This window comes from Tripterygium wilfordii, chromosome 4 (assembly GCF_013401445.1).
Source record: "Tripterygium wilfordii isolate XIE 37 chromosome 4, ASM1340144v1, whole genome shotgun sequence".
Classification (NCBI taxonomy): domain Eukaryota; kingdom Viridiplantae; phylum Streptophyta; class Magnoliopsida; order Celastrales; family Celastraceae; genus Tripterygium; species Tripterygium wilfordii.
Window position 1 is genome coordinate 2304455 of NC_052235.1, and position 19042 is coordinate 2323496.

The 19042-nt window shown below is 37.9% G+C and overlaps 4 protein-coding genes and 1 pseudogene across 6 annotated transcripts; 4 read left to right on the forward strand and 1 right to left on the reverse strand.

Annotated features, from left to right (window-relative positions):
- Window positions 1–216: 216 nt before the first annotated feature.
- On the reverse strand, window positions 217–4092 carry LOC119997197 (26S proteasome regulatory subunit 7-like). Its single transcript, XM_038844058.1, has 10 exons — window positions 3900–4092; window positions 3689–3770; window positions 3329–3420; window positions 3162–3239; window positions 2815–2876; window positions 2028–2172; window positions 1725–1943; window positions 1460–1641; window positions 1087–1262; window positions 217–616 (listed from the first exon to the last, which is right to left on the reverse strand). Exons 1-10 carry the CDS (start codon window positions 3978–3980, stop codon window positions 459–461), a joined length of 1275 nt encoding a protein of 424 aa, XP_038699986.1. The 5' UTR covers window positions 3981–4092; the 3' UTR covers window positions 217–458.
- A 934-nt stretch (window positions 4093–5026) lies between these two features.
- LOC119997198 lies at window positions 5027–8969 on the forward strand. 3 transcript variants are annotated; one of them, XM_038844060.1, is made up of 7 exons: window positions 5031–5331; window positions 5392–5889; window positions 6285–6382; window positions 7204–7228; window positions 7734–7854; window positions 7945–8079; window positions 8386–8969. In XM_038844060.1, the coding sequence occupies exons 2-7, from the start codon at window positions 5484–5486 to the stop codon at window positions 8591–8593; spliced, it is 993 nt and encodes a 330-aa protein (XP_038699988.1). In that variant the 5' UTR covers window positions 5031–5331; window positions 5392–5483; the 3' UTR covers window positions 8594–8969. The 3 variants fall into 3 exon arrangements, with proteins under 3 accessions (XP_038699989.1, XP_038699988.1, XP_038699987.1); XM_038844061.1 differs by having other exon boundaries at window positions 5027–5889; window positions 7734–7799; window positions 8386–8528; XM_038844059.1 differs by having other exon boundaries at window positions 5031–5889.
- Window positions 8970–9614: 645 nt separating this feature from the next.
- Window positions 9615–10349, forward strand: LOC119995851 (putative invertase inhibitor). The gene has a single exon (XM_038842302.1). The coding sequence runs from the start codon at window positions 9710–9712 to the stop codon at window positions 10292–10294; it is 585 nt and encodes a 194-aa protein (XP_038698230.1). The 5' UTR covers window positions 9615–9709; the 3' UTR covers window positions 10295–10349.
- Window positions 10350–11743: 1394 nt separating this feature from the next.
- LOC119996047 lies at window positions 11744–13735 on the forward strand (annotated as a pseudogene).
- Window positions 13736–15188: 1453 nt separating this feature from the next.
- LOC119997577 (DNA repair protein RAD51 homolog) lies at window positions 15189–18657 on the forward strand. Its single transcript, XM_038844695.1, has 9 exons — window positions 15189–15399; window positions 16435–16579; window positions 16676–16786; window positions 16884–16975; window positions 17284–17378; window positions 17464–17577; window positions 17922–18051; window positions 18182–18303; window positions 18421–18657. Exons 1-9 carry the CDS (start codon window positions 15310–15312, stop codon window positions 18542–18544), a joined length of 1023 nt encoding a protein of 340 aa, XP_038700623.1. The 5' UTR covers window positions 15189–15309; the 3' UTR covers window positions 18545–18657.
- The last annotated feature ends 385 nt before the right edge of the window (window positions 18658–19042 follow it).

Below are 19042 nucleotides of genomic sequence, written 5' to 3' on the forward strand. Positions count from 1 at the left end.
GTTTTGTAAGGATGACGAAGTGAAGAACAAGATGCTTTTCATGTAACTTTCTAGACTAGACAAACGTATGACTTGGAAAAGGTTCGTAGCTTCATTATCGGTTTTCCTGTCCAAATTAATACAAGCGCAACAGTTTTAAATAACAGAAATTTATCTCCAACACGCAACCGTTATTGTCATCTACCTACTGCTGCAATATCATGCAACCTGAATCCCTCAACAACATGTCAATGACTAGGCATTGTGATGATATTCAACTTGGACAAGTATTTTTTTTTTTTTTATTAAACACGTCCTTGACGGCAGGATGGAACAAAACATAAGATAAAGTCAACATAATGCCAATGGAGCCAAATAAACAAAAGGGAAGAATGTAGAGCTCGACCGAAAAATGGTGAAGATCCAATTCTGACAAATAGATATTTCTGGCACATCATCCAGCAAGGACAACCTCTCCTTCAGTTGTAAACCATGTACTTCGGTGTTGCACTAAACTTTTGGTAGCCCTTAATGACCTTGTTTACTGCATCAAGAAAGTCTTTTTCTGTTACCGTCTTCCTGCGTGCTCTAATGGCAAACATCCCAGCCTCGGTGCATACACTCCTAATATCAGCTCCTTTACAGAATAACCAATTAAAAGAAATTTCAATGAAAGAGATGAAACCAATATGTGCGCACAAGTTACTAGAGATCATTGTATTCACTTTATTGCATCATTATCTCTATCATGAAGACTTAGAAAGAAATAATGTTTTTTGTATCATTATCTCTGTCATGAAGACTCAGAAAGGGAAAAAAAAAATGGTTGCTCGGACGGCATTAGAGCAGTTACTAAAATAGGTAATTTTAGTAGGAAAATTTTCACTTGTGGTAGTCCAACAAAGCACATATATTTCAGAGACTAAATATTTAGAAGAAACTAAACATCAGAGGCATCATTCAACTAGAAAAGAGTATGAATTCGTCGTCACTTTGTGACACCATAGCGCAGGAAAATAATAGCAGAGTACTTATTTGATGACACCATGGCATATGAAATCACAATGTATAATAGAATCAATTGTTTTCACAAATAAGCATACATACCAGTGGAATTAGGACAGAGACGTGCAAGAAGCTCAAACCGAATGTCTCTTTCGCAGTTCATTGTTCGAGTATGGATTTTGAAAATCTGTGTTCTGCTCTCCAAATCAGGCAGCCCAAACTCAACCTTGCGATCTAGCCTGCCTGGACGTAATAGTGCAGGGTCCAGGGTATCAGGTCTGCAAATAATGACATGTCAGAAGTACTGTCTTAATATGGGTTCGATATTAAAGAACTTTAGATAACAAAAGGCAAATCTCAAGAGCAATACATGCGCTCAAACTTAGGATTGAGGGTTTGGGGGGGGGGGGGACACTTTTTTGTTCTGTTTCTTTAGTAGCAGAGACAAATGTATTTAGATTCTTGTCCAATTCACCTGTTTGTTGCCATTAAAACTTTGATGTTTCCTCGAGCATCGAACCCATCAAGCTGATTCACAATTTCAAGCATGGTGCGTTGAACCTCATTATCTCCACCCACACCATCATCAAAACGTGCACCGCCTATGGCATCAACTTCATCAAAAAACACAATACAAGCTTTTTTTGAGCGTGCCATCTGCAATTAACCCAAATGATGGTTAATGAGTAACAGACATGGATAGAATTACAAAATTTCCAAAAAGCACGTCTGTTAGAGACCTGGAAAAGCTCTCGAACCATGCGAGCCCCTTCCCCAACATATTTTTGAACTAGTTCACTACCAATAACACGGATAAAGCATGCATCAGTTCTGTTGGCTACTGCTCTGGCCAAAAGTGTTTTGCCCGTTCCAGGAGGACCATAGCATAGTACACCCTTTGGAGGATCAATACCAAGCTTCACAAATCTCTCTGGGTGCAGCATGGGAAGCTCAACTACCTATAACAGAAAGTATACCATCAGACTACATAAAAAACAAAGATATTTCTAAGCAGGATAAACCATCATAAGTTGTATACGCACTTCTCGCATTTTTTCGATCTGCTCTTTACATCCACCAACATCATTATATGTTACATCCGGCTTTTCTTCTACAGTCATCATCGTCACACTTGGATCAATTTTTGGAGGCAAAGGGATTTGAATCTGGTATTTACTACGATCAACCCTGTAATAGTAGCAACACCTCTTTGGTAAAACAATAGAACTATGTACGAAAGTTTAATATGGAAAGCCTCGATAAGGTAGAAGATTGTCAAGTTTAGGTAAGGCACAAACAAATAGCAACAGGTGTGCCATAGTTTTCCTGATGCTACATAATTTGAAAGGGCATCAAAAACACCCATTCACATTCGATGGACAGTGCAAAATACCCCCCATGTTGAGATGTTGGGAGAATAAGTGCATTGGCAGCTTAGATTCGGAACTAAAATTATTGAGTCCACCATGAAACCAATATGTCCTTCCATTTTCTTAAGAATTAAGACCTCATCAACTGCTTTATACAATTGACCATATTAAACTTTTTGTGGCTCAACAACGCAAATGCCATTCTTAGACAATGGTTGAACATAATTGATGCTTATAGTGAATCTGCTCATGAGATTTCAGATTTTTGTTACATTGAAGAGATAGATGGTATGTGGATCCATATCAATAATTCCTATGCGATGTATTTCTTGCATTACTTTTATATAAGAGAATAAAACAAAAAAGGTCCTTGATTACATGGATTACTCATTCAAGGTGATAATGATAATGACAGCAAAACAATGCCAATGAACAAAAATGGAAGGAAGAAAAAACCTACCCAACACGCATGCCTTCTTCTATATCTGTAGGGGAAACTTTGTCGCCCAGCCCAACCACAAACTACGATGACAATCAAAATCAAAGGAAATATTAGACTAGCTTATCCGAAAAAACCTCATGAATGATTGATGTACATAAAGGATATAAGCCTAGAATCATGTTGGCAGATGGATAAATATCAATATAAATCTTCAAAACAGACTAGACAAAGACATTTCAGTATCAATCAATAACTACCTGCTTCATACCTGATATCTTAAAAACAACTGAGGCGACACAAACTTATGTAATAACTACGTGTCTATGATTACATAACTATTTCTGAAAGCATTAGAAAAGACGTACCTTTGCAATTTGCTTGACATTAATGACATACTTGGCATCCTCAGTATTCGGGTTGATTATCTTTGTGCATCTTGCAACCTATTGCAGAACATATAATTTTTCAACTTCACCCTAGGAGTTCTCAAAACAAATCCCTTCACACACAACTCAAAAGTTGTAAGTCAAACCTGAAGGGGTTGTTCCTCTTGCATCATTTGCTTATCAGAAACAAGATCCCACTGGCTTGGTACAGCTAGACCAGTATCAGATTCCTTGATACCTGTTGAACCAAAGAAAGGCCAACAATGTGCATTCATAAGGAACCATTACCCAAACACATGAGCCCTAGTGGCTTAATTCGTAAAACAAGAACGCACGAGATACGCCATACAATATGCAAAGTTTTTGTTAAAGACAATAAAATTCTAAAAGTAACAAAAAATTATAGGATCCCCATGGAAAATTCAGATTAACCTAGTAGCGCAGATACTTGTAATAAAATTAGACGACTAGAACTAACCGCTACCATTAGAACACGGAAAACATACCACAGAGGTCGTTGATTTTCTTCAAGTATTCCTTGATTTCCTTCTCCTCCTTTTTAATGCTGTTAGAGTATGGCCCTAAACCCTGCAATCGCGAATTAAAATCCAATTGATCACGTAAAGCAAGATCAATTGAACTAACCACTGATAATTAAGTACAGAAGACGCCACTATGAATCGCAAGAAGAGAAGATGGAAAACTTAAGAGACGTACATAGGTTTTCAGGAGTGCTATGTCGTCTTCGTCGAGAGGACGAGGGTTCTTCTCGTCTTTGATCTCCTCGTCTTCTGCCATAGGAGCAATCTTCGATCGATTGGTTTCTAGATTACAGTTCTTTTAAACAGATTACTCACCTGTAAGTGCAACAGCGAGAGGAAGAAGAAAGTGTCGTTTGATGATTTTAAAGGGACTGTTGTCCCCTTCAACAAGAAAGCATTTGCTTAAAAACAAAATTGCATTTGGCTATTAGTATTTCCTAAAGTTTATACATTCACCTCTATATTTTCTACTTTATCATTAAAACCTCTCTCTTCCGTCAAATATACAATTGCGCCCCTAGAGTACGTCAGCCGTGGTTCTGAAATGGGCTGGATGTACGAGCCGGATCTGAACATATACATTGGGCCTAATTTTTATAAGAAAGCTGGCCCAACCTGATTGCATTGTGTTAGGCCCCATTTCGTGCACAGTCGTAACCGGTTACAACTTCAAACAGATCCGTAACTAAGAAACACTATATCACATTCGAAATGACTTTAGTTCGTCCGTCATAAAAAAGAAGCTTTTGGAAAAGAAGTGATTCCTTTGCATTTGGTTCACCAATTTCGGCCGGAAAAGAATGATGTATCACCGTGGAGAGAGAAATTCTGGCTAACTTGACAATTTAGCTTCTCCTCGGACTTAAGAACCATCAATTCCAGACAAGTAGAAAGTAGAAATTGTGTTTTAATGGTGGAAAGACAAAAAAAATCTTTGTATTTAATCATTTAAATATAAATTAGAGATTATTTAGTCATTTAATCATTATTTATATTTTCATTTCATACTAATCACTACATCAAAACGTAGGAAAATAAAATTCCTTGAGAAATTCTTTACTAACGAAACATAAGAATGCAATGAAATTTTGTTCTCACTCCATAACGACAAAAGTGTTGAGAGGGGACTACGAGTTTGACAGATGAAGACCAAAAAGGGGTTGTGCTAATTAAAGTCAGCATGTAAATCCCGTCAACGAAGGAGGTTATTTGCGTCAATCAATGAAGAAAATCATTATCAAGGGGGAACATCGATCACCTTGCAAAGCTGATAGATACTGAGAGTGATATACGTAAATTGGCAGGAGTTCGCAACCCTAGAAAAAGTTAAAAAACACGCACAAAATGCAGGGACTAGGAAATTAAGCCGGGAAATTCGGGCTAACCAGTAATTAACGATATATATAGAGAGGAAAAAAAAAGAAAAAAATAAGCGTCAGCAGTGTTCCTGGTAGAGGATCCATTGTTGCGGATTCGATTCTAACCTTCTTCAAAAAACAGAACAATTTCATTATGAGATCAACGTATTCTTGCTTCCAGCAATGAATATGGATTAAATGTTGTCTCCGTTTAATCAGTTTCTTTGAACTAATTGAAGCGCAAGGTCTGTTTCTCCGTCTTCACTAACAAAAAAGATACATTCTTTTGTTGTTGCTTCTTCGGATTCGTTTCATTCTTGTTAGGGTTAGGGTTTGAATTTCTGATCCTCCTGGTAGCTGGAGACACCTTTAATGGTGGACTTTGAGCGAGAGCTATTATTATGTTAAGGAGGGTGAACGGTGTGCGTTTGGTTTCCAATTTCATGGCTTCATTAACGCGCAACGGGCTCCCTCAGACACCGTCAATTGACCGCGGCGGTGCCGGGAACACCTTCAGGGTTTTCCGTAGGAATGCTACAGTCGATAATTACAGTCCTAAAAGCAGCAGGGGGATTGGATTGATTCTCAGAAGCTGTCACGATTCCCAAAAAGCTACCGGCAGTGATCAGAAAGGTCGAGCGACTCAGGGTTTTCCCGAATTGATGCGCGACTTGGAGGTTGGACTCAATGGAGATGCTAGTACGGATGTTAGATTGATGACTGCTCGAGGCGGCTCTTCTAGGCCTGTTGGATTTTGTGACAATTCTGTGCCCAAGAAGATGGCTGTTGCTGTTGATGTTGATGAAGGTAGTCTCTTAATCCGTCTTTTCTGATGATGTTCATTTGTTCAATTGTTGACCAGATCAAGAAAGTTTCTTGAATGAGCTTTCGCTTGCTTGCTAATTTCTGTGTGTGTGTCTGTGATACGAACCTGATTTATATAATTTTTGCAAGATGAATTCATGAATTTATGTTTGTTTGGTTGTTTACTGCAATTCTTGATATTTTGTCTACATTGCATGTGTCTGGGCTCTAAGTTGGTTGCTAGCCTCTGAAGTTTCCTGTTAATGACAATTAGCTCCTGATATCTTGTTCACTGCAATGTGTACTCTTTTTAATATTCCTTGATAAATGTTTTTCTCATTCCTTCTCTGATGCATTTTCATTTCTGTTTTTCTTTTCTGGTTTCTTGCGATAAGCAGTTCTTGGGAACTTTTTATCAGCTCTGAACAAGTTCATCGCAGACCATTACTCCTCTAATCATTCAGTTTCTGAGTACCATGTATACGAGTTCTTCAAGGTATTGCTAGATGGCATCATGTTGGATTGCACCACTCTCTAGTGATGCAAACTAATTATTCTTTATGATTGCATGCAGAGCTTTTCTTTTGTATCTAAATTTTTTTGGGTCGTCTTCTGTCAAGTTTGAAGCCAGATAATGTTTGAAGTTTGCATCTGGGAGATAGCATTAAACTCAATGAGAAACGCTGAAGCTGACTCGTCTTTTATCTAAATGAAGGGGAATTTAAGATATGGCCAAACTCTGAGAATGTTCAATATATTGGCATTCATCACATTAGATGCAGGGAAGATTGCTTTCTTTTCCTTAGGTTCATTTGCTTTGGTGTTTTGAACCAATGATTGGTTAATCCTGCCTGGCTTTTAAGGAGGAAGGGTTGGAAGCCACACAATCATGTGTGGTTCATGACTAGTTGCATACAGAATTCAGCTTTGTACTTCTTCTTAGTGAGTGTGTTATTAAGTATGAGAGAGCATGAGTTTGTGTAATTGTTCTTTGGTTCTGGTTGGAGCCTAATGTATCATGTTATCATCGTTGACTTGTTTTATCTGAGTCATTTTGCTTCTTATAATCATATTATGGCAATATGGTCCTTTCTATTGCAGTTCAAATTATGCCATTGTGTTATGTGAGAAATGTCGTCTTTTTATTCGAGTTTTTGTTGTGAATATCTACTTTTTTCAAGGGTATTGTAACTATGCTAGGGTGAAATTTTAATTTTTATACGGTATAAATTTCCTTGAAGTTTCAGTGTTAAATCAGTGACAAATTGGGAAGGTTTGTTTCTATGTATTCTGATGCCTTCTTAATTTTTATCACAGATCTGGAACTGCTCCCGCGATGAAGGTAATGCTAAAGCCTAAATGGATTCGCAATTTGGACTGATTTCATTCTAAGGATAATTGATTAGTTTCATTTCACTCTGCATGTAATGTTTCAAATTGTGCAATTTGGATCACAAGTTCACTCGATGAAAATTTTATTCTCGGGTAGTGTATTTGTTCTTTGAAATTCATGGAATATGCCGATTTGTGTACTCTGGATGTTGTTTGCTGTGGTAGATTGTGGGTTCACTTGATATATGCCAAGTCAAGATTCTGAAGTTTTAGAGGAATATTTATGGATTTGTATTTTTATGTTGCTGCGTGGATCTAGTGGAAAATATGTTAGAGATCGAAACAGATGTCTTGAAGAATTCTTGTCGAGATTCTGAAACAATTTTACATGCTAAAAATGCTGTTGATCTTTCCCATATTAGTTAAATGTACCATGTGCATTGTTGTTTACAAATTCTGTTTCTAGATCTTTAGTAAAACAATGATATGAATTGGTGGATTTTTTCATTTAACAGCTGATTTCCGTGTGCATGAGTTCTTCAAGACCTCGTATTTCAAGAAAGGGATCCACCCACTTCCAGGTGCTCGGAAAGCACTTCATAAGTTGTCGAGATTTTGTAATTTCTCCGTCGTGACGTATGTATTTTATTGTACTGTATTTTTCAACATCTAAACTAATTTAATCATAAAAGAGCTTAATTGGTTGTCTTTCCTGCCCATGTTTAGGTCACGGCAGAATGCAATCAAGGACCATACAATTGAGTGGATTGAGAGGCATTACCCGGGACTATTTCGGGAGATTCACTTTGGAAACCACTTTGCCCTTGACGGAGAGTCTAGGCCCAAGTCAGAAATATGCAGGTATTTTTCATGAACTACAATGGTTTTATATGCTCTGAGTCCTCTGAACTGCATGCTTATTCATTGTTTTTTTTTCACCTTATTGTCTGCAAGACCTCGAATCATAAAACTATTTTGGAGATGAATGCATATAAACATATGCTAAAAATGATAATATGTGGATTCTTGGCTTTTGCAAGTACTATTGCTTTGTCAGGAATAAGCCATGGACTCTACTGTGAGAATCACAGGCATTCATCGTAAGAAAGAAAATTGCAAAACCAAACTATTGAGTGCTAAGCACTTTGATGGATTGAATCTTTGCAGGTCATTAGGAGCAAATGTTCTGATTGATGATAATCCAAGATATGCTGCCGAGTGTGCTGAAGCAGGAATCAAGGTTCTGCTTTTCGATTACGAGAACTCCTATCCATGGTGCAAGACAGAATTGGTTAATAAACACCCCCTTGTGACTAAAGTTGAGAATTGGGAAGAAGTGGAGCAAAAGTTACTTTCATGGATTGCTTTGTTGTAAAAAATATTGAACCGCAGGATTCAAAATGCACGAGTACTTGGTCTCAAGACAATCGAAATTACATTTTTATGATGCCAGAGCCATGGGATGACAATAACCTCGGTCTTTGGTTTAGTGGCCGTGAGGGGGTAAGCTATGGTGCTGCTGTTTGAGGTGGTGTAGAAGTAGAGTGGACGTGATGCATGGTCCTTATGTTGTGGTGTGAACTGCGAAGGCTGGCCTGCATAAACACCCTTAATTTTTTTGATAACACTTGATTCAGACTGAATATATGTGAATCCCTCCCTTGTCATCTGTGGTCTACAAATTTGTAGTGACAGCCTAATACTTCTTGACCATAAAATGTGAAACAATAGGAATTGCATTAGTTGAAACTTGTCATGTGTCAGTAATGTCTTTGTTCTCGTCTCAGATAGTGGAAGAAGAAGAAGAAGAAGAAAATGACAAGTACCAGAGCTCCAATGGCTGCAGGAATGCCGACAGTAAGAGCCATGGCAATGGTGGTTTTCCCATTTTTAGTCCTTCCAAACTCCGAACAGATTTGCCTTATGAGTAGCATTATTATTGAACTGTTAAGTCTTTGACTAGGACATTCCAGCCGATCGAAGCATGAAAATACCATTGAAGGCAGCTTCAACATGTTTGGACAAATAGAAGCTGCACTGCTTACATACATGTTAGGAGAACTCTTCAAACATATGGCATCCATGGAAGACAATGACCAATTTAAACCGTCAATTATCGATGTTGTTTCTTTGCTCTGTTGTTTTTGTACTAAATACCAAACAAAATTATTTTTTTTCTTCACCTCTCTCACTTTTTTAGTGAGAAAATCATGCAATTACAAAAGTTAGTAGAGTTGTTAATGTTTTGCAGGTCTTAGCCACCCTATAAAAGATTAAAAGTTGTGTTCAAATCATGTTTAAATATCTATACCTTTTTTTGAATACATCTTCAACAAGAAGCCAATGAATAAATAAACAATATTTACAAATTTGGGAGATCTCTAATGTCTCTAGTACTGTGTAGGTTTGTGGGTTCCCAATATTAAATCATAGTGTAAAACAAAAGCAAAACTGCTCCATTATATGCCCAACCCCTCTAATAAATCCACTAATGTTACAGACTTTCTTTCATAACACAAATACACCTATACCTAAAATGGCTCCATTGAGAACCTGTTTGGCATTACTGTCTCTGCTTGTGCTGGCCAGTTCGTCAGGCGCAAAGGGTTATGAACCAGACCTGATTTCTACTGCTTGTAATCGGACATTACACCAGGAATTATGCATTTCTTCGTTGAGATCAGACCCTCGATCCCACTCATCAGATCTCGAGGGGCTAGCGGAGATAGCGCTGAACATTAGTACAATTCACGGCGTCCAAACGCTGTCTTACATTAATCATTTGAAGTCTAATGTTGGTGGGAATGTGAGTGAGTATGTGTTGACTTGCTTGAGTGACTGCATGGAAGAATACAGTGAAGCCATTGATAAGCTGGAAGACTCAGTTGGTGCTCTGATGAACAGATCTTTTGATGATCTTGTTACGTTTGTGACTGCTGCAATGACTGATTCAGACACTTGTGAGGAAGGGTTTGAGGAGAATCCAGAGGAGGTGTCTCCTTTGACTAAGAGAAATCAGGATTTTAGTATGTTGTGTAGTAATTTCTTGGCAATCACTACTCTTCTTCATGACTAGTAGATGATCTATGTCTTAATTTTTAAATTTGCTTCTCCATGTGATTATTCTTCAAATTCAAAGGAAAAAAGCTTCTATCCGGATTTCTGATTAAAGAACAAAACACCACAAAATGGGCCTAGGAAAAAAGAAAATGGGCCTGTTTGAAAAAATACAAAGAAGGAGGGCTGTTCATAGAAAATGGTCCAATTGATCACGGCCCATTAGAGATAGTTAACATATGCGGCCCATTCAGCTAGTTAATGGATGGAATAATATCCACTGCCTAGCCCCTCCACCCTTTTTTAAGGTCCTTTTTCCAAAGAAAGAAAAGGAACATTCAGCCACAAGTAAAGTATAGACGTACTTCCTAATCCCCAACTCCTATTATTGTTACCATCACACTCTTAATCTATTTTGCCAGCCAAACTCTAAATCAACTCTTTAATACATAGAAGTTAGGGAGTCCAACGCTTTTGGGGGTCTTTATCGCCAACTGCTCCGATACGTTATTAATTACTCTAATTGCTTAATTAGTCAATGACAATCCAAGATGCTCAAGAGTTTAAGCTCCCATGATATTTGACAAAAATGACAATTATATTATGATATATGGTAAATAATATCCGTGCACAAAACTCTCTCAGCAGATTATTGAATCGGGGACATATAAAATGACAACTCATCCCTCGTGCAACATGTATAAACTTGTGTCATTTGGATCATCTAGTTAATTAAGCTACATATGTATGGACATGAAGTGAAGAGTTGGCTGCTTCTCCGCCTGTTACACTGGTGCGGGTATCCCACATCGAAAGATGTGGTTGGGTGATGTGCTTTATAAGCGTGGACAAATTTAACACTGGCAAACCGGTTTTTTAGTGCTTAGTTAGGCTCATTCCATACACGTGTGTATATATATTATATATACACGTATATACTATGTATCAGAACATCATATGATCATACAACTTTTCTTTATTTGGAGATTTATTTTTGTCGTTGTTTTTGTTGCGTGAAAACAAGCAATACCTCAAATATATACGTATATCTAGTTTAGGCTCCCATGCCCCTCTATGGATCTACACTGAAAGTGTTTCCATGTCATACAAAATAGTACAACAAAAGTAAGTCAATTGGGAAATATAAATATATATATATAAACACATATATATAGTAAGACCCACAAAAATGGTTTTTCTATTGAAGACACCATTAACAGACATCACCATTTCCTTGTCATGACTCAACAAAATAGACCACCAAACCATCACTAAAAATATTCTCCATGTCTTTAGTAATAGTCCATGCATAATAGCAAAATTTTTTCTCGACGGCTCGAGTTTAGACCCCTATTGAATGTGCAAAGAACAAATTTATATGATGTCGTCCTTGATCACAAAATAACTCTTATTATAAAGTTGGGATCTCTCAATGTGTTATTAGTCACAATTAATCTTAGCATCTAAAATGGGAATCCTAGAGTGGACAATGTTTTGGGTGTTGTTGGGATTTTCACTAGGAGGAGCCACCATGTTTGTAGATGGTGGTGGTTACAAAGAACAAGTCCAAAGGCAATGTGGGTTTACCAGATACCCTGACCACTGCCTTAAAACCTTGTCAGATCTAGGAAACCAACAACAACCTTTGGAGGATATTGTGTCTGTTCTTGTTAACAAGACCATATCTGATACCAAACTTCCAATTTCAGACAGATTTCCCAAATCCAGCTCTCAATTTTATGTCCGAGAAGACAAAAAACCCAAATCTCAACAAGCATGATATTCAGACATGGCTAAGTGGTGCCATTACATTTCAACAAGCTTGTAAAGATTCTGCCGAAGAAGGCCTCGAAATACTCTCGAACCGGGACGAGATCATTGCTCATATGGATCATCTCACACGGCTAGCAAGCAATTCTCTGGCCCTTGTAAATCGAATTACTTGCAAGTCAAGCAATTCATCCACAAGTCGCCATCTCAATGAGGGACGAGATTTTCCGAGCTGGTTATCGTCGAAAGATCGAAAATTACTTCAAGCTTCTACCATCAGAGCAAATGCTGTGGTTGCTAAAGATGGAACAGGAAATTATAGGACTGTCTCGGAAGCTATGCAGGCTGCTTCTGGAAATAGGTTTGTGATTTATGTGAAGGCAGGAGTTTATAAGGAGAAAATCATAAGTAACAAAGACGGGATTACATGGATAGGAGATGGAAAATTTGCCTCGGTTATTGTTAACGACGACAGTGTAAAGGGAGGTGCCTCCATGCCTAGCTCTGCCACTTTTAGTAAGTATACTTTCTCCCTACCCCATATCTACATCTCATCAATTGAAAATGATTCTACAACTTATTTACAAGCAAGGCAAGTAGGATTGAAAATTGTTGTCCGCATTGTACGAGATTTGGCTAGAAGACTCGTTTCGATGTGGTTGTCAAGACTAGATGTTGTGTTACTAGCCTTATCATATGTTTGTCAAATTCCACTGTTTAGGGCACCAAATACGTTTTTTTTTTTGGAATTTTAGGGGCATTTTAGTAATTTAATTTTTTTGTGTTTTTCATTTAATTACGTTTTAGCCATGGCTCATTATCTTTTGCTTTCAAAGAAATTAATCAAACTTTGACGGTATTTCTCTGTCTAGTGCATTCCAGTGTTTGTTTTATTGATTAAACGTTGGTTTAATCACATTCATTCGTAGTTTCCACCTGCATCACAATCTCAATTGGACTGAGGTTACACTTTTTTTTTCACTGTACAGCGATCACAGGAGACGGATTCATCGCGCGCGATATTGGATTCCAGAACACAGTAGGTCCTAATGGAGAACAAGCCTTGGCACTCTATGTATCTTCAGATCATTCAGTCTTTTACAGGTGCAGCATTGTAGGCTACCAGGATACCCTCTACGCGGTCGCTCTCCAACAGTTCTACCGAGAATGTGACATTTGTGGCACTATCGACTTCATCTTCGGTAATGCTGCTGCTGTTTTGCAGAACTGCAATATAATGTTCCAACGACCGCGCCCTGGAGGCTTCTACAATGTCATTCTGGCTAATGGAAGGACTGATCCTGGACAGAACACTGGATTCTCTTTACAGAACTGTAGAATCGCAGCGAGTTCAGAGTTCAATGCAGTGAAACATAGCTACAAATCTTATTTAGGGAGGCCATGGAAAGATTACTCTAGAGCCATTGTGATGCAATCGAACATCGATGACAGTATTGCGTCGAGAGGGTGGGTTGAATGGCCTGGAGCAGGAAGTGGAACCTTGAAGACTCCGTATTTTGCAGAGTATGCGAATTTGGGACCTGGAGGTGGGACTTCTGGGAGAGTGAATTGGCCTGGATATCATGTTATTGGAGCTCCAGATGCTGCGAAATTTACGGTTCGTAATTTTATTGCTGGACATTTATGGATTCCTTCAACTGGTGTAATCTTCAATTCGGATCTCCAGTGATTGAAAATGGTGTGTGGATATGTGGACTAGGGTCTGTTTTGGTCTTATTCTTACAAGTTAAAGAGCAAAAAGTACTGGAACTCAAAGAAGAGAACCTGCAACTATTGCTCATACATACTGGTAGTTGAGATTATCTGCATGTAGAAGTTTGTTTTTCTTTTTGTTTCTGTATAAATGGCTTGAAAAAATAATACCCAATTTCTAGTAGCTATAACCCAGTAGAGACGAGGCTTAGGACAATAAAAATCTGCTCATGAGGCAATATTTATTGAAGAGATTATGACATTTGACATTTAACACAAGCAAAAGCGTGCATAAACTTTTTTAAAGTGTTGAGAAAAGCAACATTACCATCTAAAGATTTGATGAGACAAAAAGGTACTTTTAGGACGAAATTTTAAGTCTCTCTTTACATTAGCAATTACGTGTTTTACAAAGGTGTTTGGAGAGACTGTATTGATTCAAACCATATCGAGAGAGATTTGAGTTCAAGTTCTTAATAGGAGCATTGGAGTAAACTTTTTGTGGCTATGCGTTGAGTTTTGACCCAATTTATCTTGTCATCAACTATCCAAATAAATAAATGACAAACTTATTTGGTGTAATTCTCGGTTAAAAGAAATAATGAATTTCATCGGCATGAAAGACTCAAATTTGACTCATCACATTATTGATATCGTACAACGCAAGTCTAAGGGCTTGTCCGTTTGGGGTGTTTGGAGGTGTTGGTTGGGAGGTATTGGGTTGAGAGGGGTTAGGAGTTGTTGGGAGATGTTGGGATTTTTATATATAACCTAATAGAGAAGTTTTGTCCCAACAGTTCCAAAGGCTTGAAACGGTCAAGGGTCGAGAGGTGTTCGGGACGAACACCACCTCCCAACTCAACACCCCTGAACACTTCAAACGGGCAAGTCCTAAATTTTTATTTTTTTGTTCGAAAAATAGTACACTCAATAAGCAAGCGCCTTCATGATTTTAAAATTTTAATTAGTGACTCTAATGACCAAAAATCATCATTCAACTTAGTCAACATTGACCACAAATTAATAGCCGATATTGCCAATTACAATTAATTTATGTGCTCGCAGACTTGATTGCTCGAGTTTAAATGTATATCGAATGTTCAAAGAGTAAACTAATATGATGTCATTCTCAGTTTAAAAAATAAAAAAAATAAAAAAGAAGACGACTTGTGACTTGTGAGGCTATAATTGATTTGGACATGTGCAATCATAATTGCGGCAATTGGAACATTTTCGCCGTTATAAACTGGAACGGCCTTCTTTACCCTAAAAGTGGAACGGGCCATCATTCCACTAGAACAGAATAATTAAGCCCACCTTTTTTCTTTTCCGAACCAGTACTTCTGGGCCAAAGACATGGGCCTTTCTCTGTTCATATTCCAAATCACGAGCCCATGACAAAATCGACAAAAACTTTCCCGGTAAGCTTCTCCACACACTACTTTGGCGCCTACAAAAACCCTTTCAAAACAACACTTCCTTCCATCGATTCTTCCTCATCGACCTTTCTCTGTGACCGCTATCTCTTCTGGGCTAAAGAAATCCACGGAAATGGAGCAGCAAAGAAACCACAAGGTTGTTCAACAACAGGAGGAAATAGAGGAGATGCAACACGGTCCATTCCCTGTAGAACAGCTTCAGGTAACCAATATCTTATTTCTTGCATTCATCAAGATGATGATATGCTAGTGGGTTCTCTCGATCTTGTTGGGTTCTTAATTAGGGTTGAAATATAGGGTTTTGTGTGAATGGGTTTATTCCCAATTTGTTGAAAGATGCGTTCTTTATCTTTTTTTGTGGTCAGGTTTGGTATACCCTCGATGTGCATTGAAATGGGTCTATCTCCTCTGGTTCTTGTCAATTGGTGATACCCAACGTTCATTAGGTTCAATCTTTGAATGACTTTTTGCATCTTAATTGTATAGCAACTATGGGGTGATGTCGTTCAAGCATGGAATTATTTTTTCTAGGGCTGGATTTATCTACCCCAGACGAAATTAGGGTTTTGCAAATGGGTTAATGGACGTTCTGCACGTAATTTTTGTAATAATCTTCCATAATGGTTTGCCACATCTTTCTTGCATCGTGAGAGCCCTGCATTATTCAATCCTGTAGGCCATTAATCAAACTACATAAAGAATAAGAGTTCCCCTCCCCCTTTTTTTCTTCTAACATTGTTGTTTTTCTTTTGGCAGCTTGGCTGCGTGTTAAGTGGGTTTCTTCTGAACTCAATCTTTTCAATATGCTCCATAAAAGGGCTTTTTACCAGTTTTCTTGAATCTTGTATTCTCGTTAAAGCACTGTTGTTTCAGATCTATTGCTGATACTAAGTAGCAGGTGCTTCTTTACCCTTTGTTATAAAATAATGCCTAATATACTGGTTTTTTTTTCTCAAATCGAGATTCCTATTCATGAAAGTAGTGTTGTCTATCAATTCAATGATGCCTAATTTCCAATCATTCCAGTAACTAATCATTATATATGTTGTTGCATTTTTTCTCAAATCGAGATTCCTATTCATGAAAGTAGTGTTGTCTATCAATTCAATGGTGCCTGATTCCCAATCATTCCAGTAACTAATCATTATATATTTAAATATTTTGTTTCATTGTTCTTTTTTTTTACACTATGGCTGTGTGGTTTATCAATTTATTCCCATATTGGTTTCAACTCAAGGCATCTGGCATTGCTTCCGTTGATATAAAGAAACTTAAAGACTCGGGTCTCTGCACTGTTGAATCTGTTGCTTACTCCTCTAGGAAAGATCTTCTTCAAATCAAAGGAATCAGTGAAGCAAAAGTTGACAAGATTATAGAAGCAGGCAATTCTAAGATTCCTTACTGTTTCATTTGATTTTTGTCCATGTATTACCATCAGTAGAAAAGGGGACTCATATAATGATATTTTGTCATGACAGCGTCCAAACTGGTACCTTTGGGTTTTACTAGTGCTAGCCAACTCCATGCGCAGAGGCTTGAGATTATTCAGATAACATCTGGATCAAAAGAACTTGACAAAATCTTGGAAGGTAAGCCTAGTTGGCTAGTTCACCATGAAATCTGGTTAAGTTTGCAGTTTTCTCATGCTTTGTATATTTACAATCTCACATTACTAGCTTCTGTCAGGGGGAATTGAAACAGGATCTATTACAGAGATATATGGCGAGTTTCGCTCTGGAAAAACTCAGCTGTGTCACACACTCTGTGTCACTTGCCAAGTAATGCTATTCTTTTTCATTTTGCCGGCCATTTGGGGAATGCATTGAAATAAATAGTAGCTTCCCACAATACATGGGGCATGAAATATGAACTTTTGTTTACTTGATGTGGTTGTGGTGAACAAGAAGCGCATGCTAAATGAGTGAACAACAGTCCTTTCTCTCCCTAGTCATGTTTAAATTATGATTAATGCTTTGCTAAGATCAGAATCTAGCTTATCAGACTGTCAGCATTTTATTTCCAACTCCAATCATCCCCCATGGCCATTCAAATATTTTAAACACCTTCAATGAACAAAATATTTCAGCTTCCACTGGATCAAGGAGGAGGTGAGGGAAAAGCAATGTACATTGATGCTGAGGGCACATTCAGGCCACAAAGACTCCTACAGATAGCAGATAGGTGTTTTATCGCTACCTTGCAACTAGATGATGTTGTTTTCTTTGAGATATTGATAGACAATAGTTGATGGCGTCAAATATGATAGGTTTGGACTGAATGGTCCTGATGTGTTGGAGAATGTGGCCTATGCTCGAGCATATAATACTGATCATCAGTCAAGGCTTTTGCTTGAAGCAGCTTCAATGATGGTGGAAACAAGGTATCTCAATATCATTGTTAGTGTAATTTTTTTTTCTTATTATGAGTGGATTAAGTTTTTAAAATGGAGAGAAATTTGTCTTAATCTGTTTTCTTATTATTCTTGCTAATATTTGCAAAGCGAGCATGTGAAGCTATCTTGGAGGAGTTCCATCTTTCATAGAATAATTAGAATGAAAAAAAAAATGTTTGTTTAGTATATAAGATACTTGGCGGTGATAATTTTGACAGATTTCAAATCCTGTCATCCACACAACACCCCCTAGTTTTAGACATGTAGCTTTAGTATATTGAGAATGGCTGGAAGTAAGACAACAAACTAATAATTTCCATGGAATGTGGTAGGTTTGCTCTTATTATTGTAGACAGTGCCACTGCTCTGTACAGAACAGATTTTAGTGGAAGGGGAGAATTGTCAGCCAGGCAAATGCATCTTGCAAAGTTCCTCAGGAGTCTTCAGAAGATAGCGGATGAGGTACTGACTTAGCAATAGTAGTTTTATTTTCCCTGATATGCCGACTTAGCAGCATATTGTTCCTTCTAAATGCATACCCATGAGTAGTAGTTTCATTCATCAAAATTTAGTACCTGTTACATGATTGTAGTTTGGTGTGGCTGTCGTCATTACGAACCAAGTTGTTGCACAAGTGGATGGTTCAGCCATGTTTGCGGGACCTCAAATCAAGCCTATTGGCGGTAACATTATGGCTCATGCCTCCACAACAAGGTCTGTTGCAGTTCCTTTTTTTTTTCTCCTTAATATTTTTTCCTTCTTGGAGGAAAGGAAAAGGATGTTAAAAATGAAGGAAGAAACTTTATCTTTTTTGTTTTATACCTGTGATAGGCTTGCGCTACGGAAGGGGAGAGGAGAGGAGCGCATATGTAAAGTGATAAGTTCTCCTTGTTTGGCTGAAGCCGACGCACGGTTTCAGATATCGGCGGAAGGTGTATCAGATGTCAAGGATTGATCTGTTTCAGTCATCATGTCTTTGTGTTTTTTTCCCCCTTTTTGTAAGGTCCTGCTCATCATTGTGTTCTGTATTCAGCAATGTATCTATAAGCAAAGCATAGCTCTACACTATCATTGTTCTACAGAATGGGCAAGTCGGGTCGGGGGAGAAACGGGGCACTATGCACGGGGCTTCAGCCAGTGCACTATTTGGTTATCGAGATGATAACCAAAAATTAACAAGATTTGTTATTTAACTTTAATTCTACAATTAATATTTGGCAACATTTTTTAATTAGTTAATCTTCTTCCGCACGAGAGACAAGTACAAAAGTAACGGTTAGAAAATAAGAAGGAAACAAAAGTCGAGGGTATAATCGTCATTACATGATAAAACCGGAGAGGGGGAAGGAAAATTTACCAGCATTCCTTGTTCCGCACCGAAGACAAGCCCAAAAGTGACGGTTAGAAAATAAGAAGGAAACAAAATTGAGGGCATAATGGTCATTGCATGATA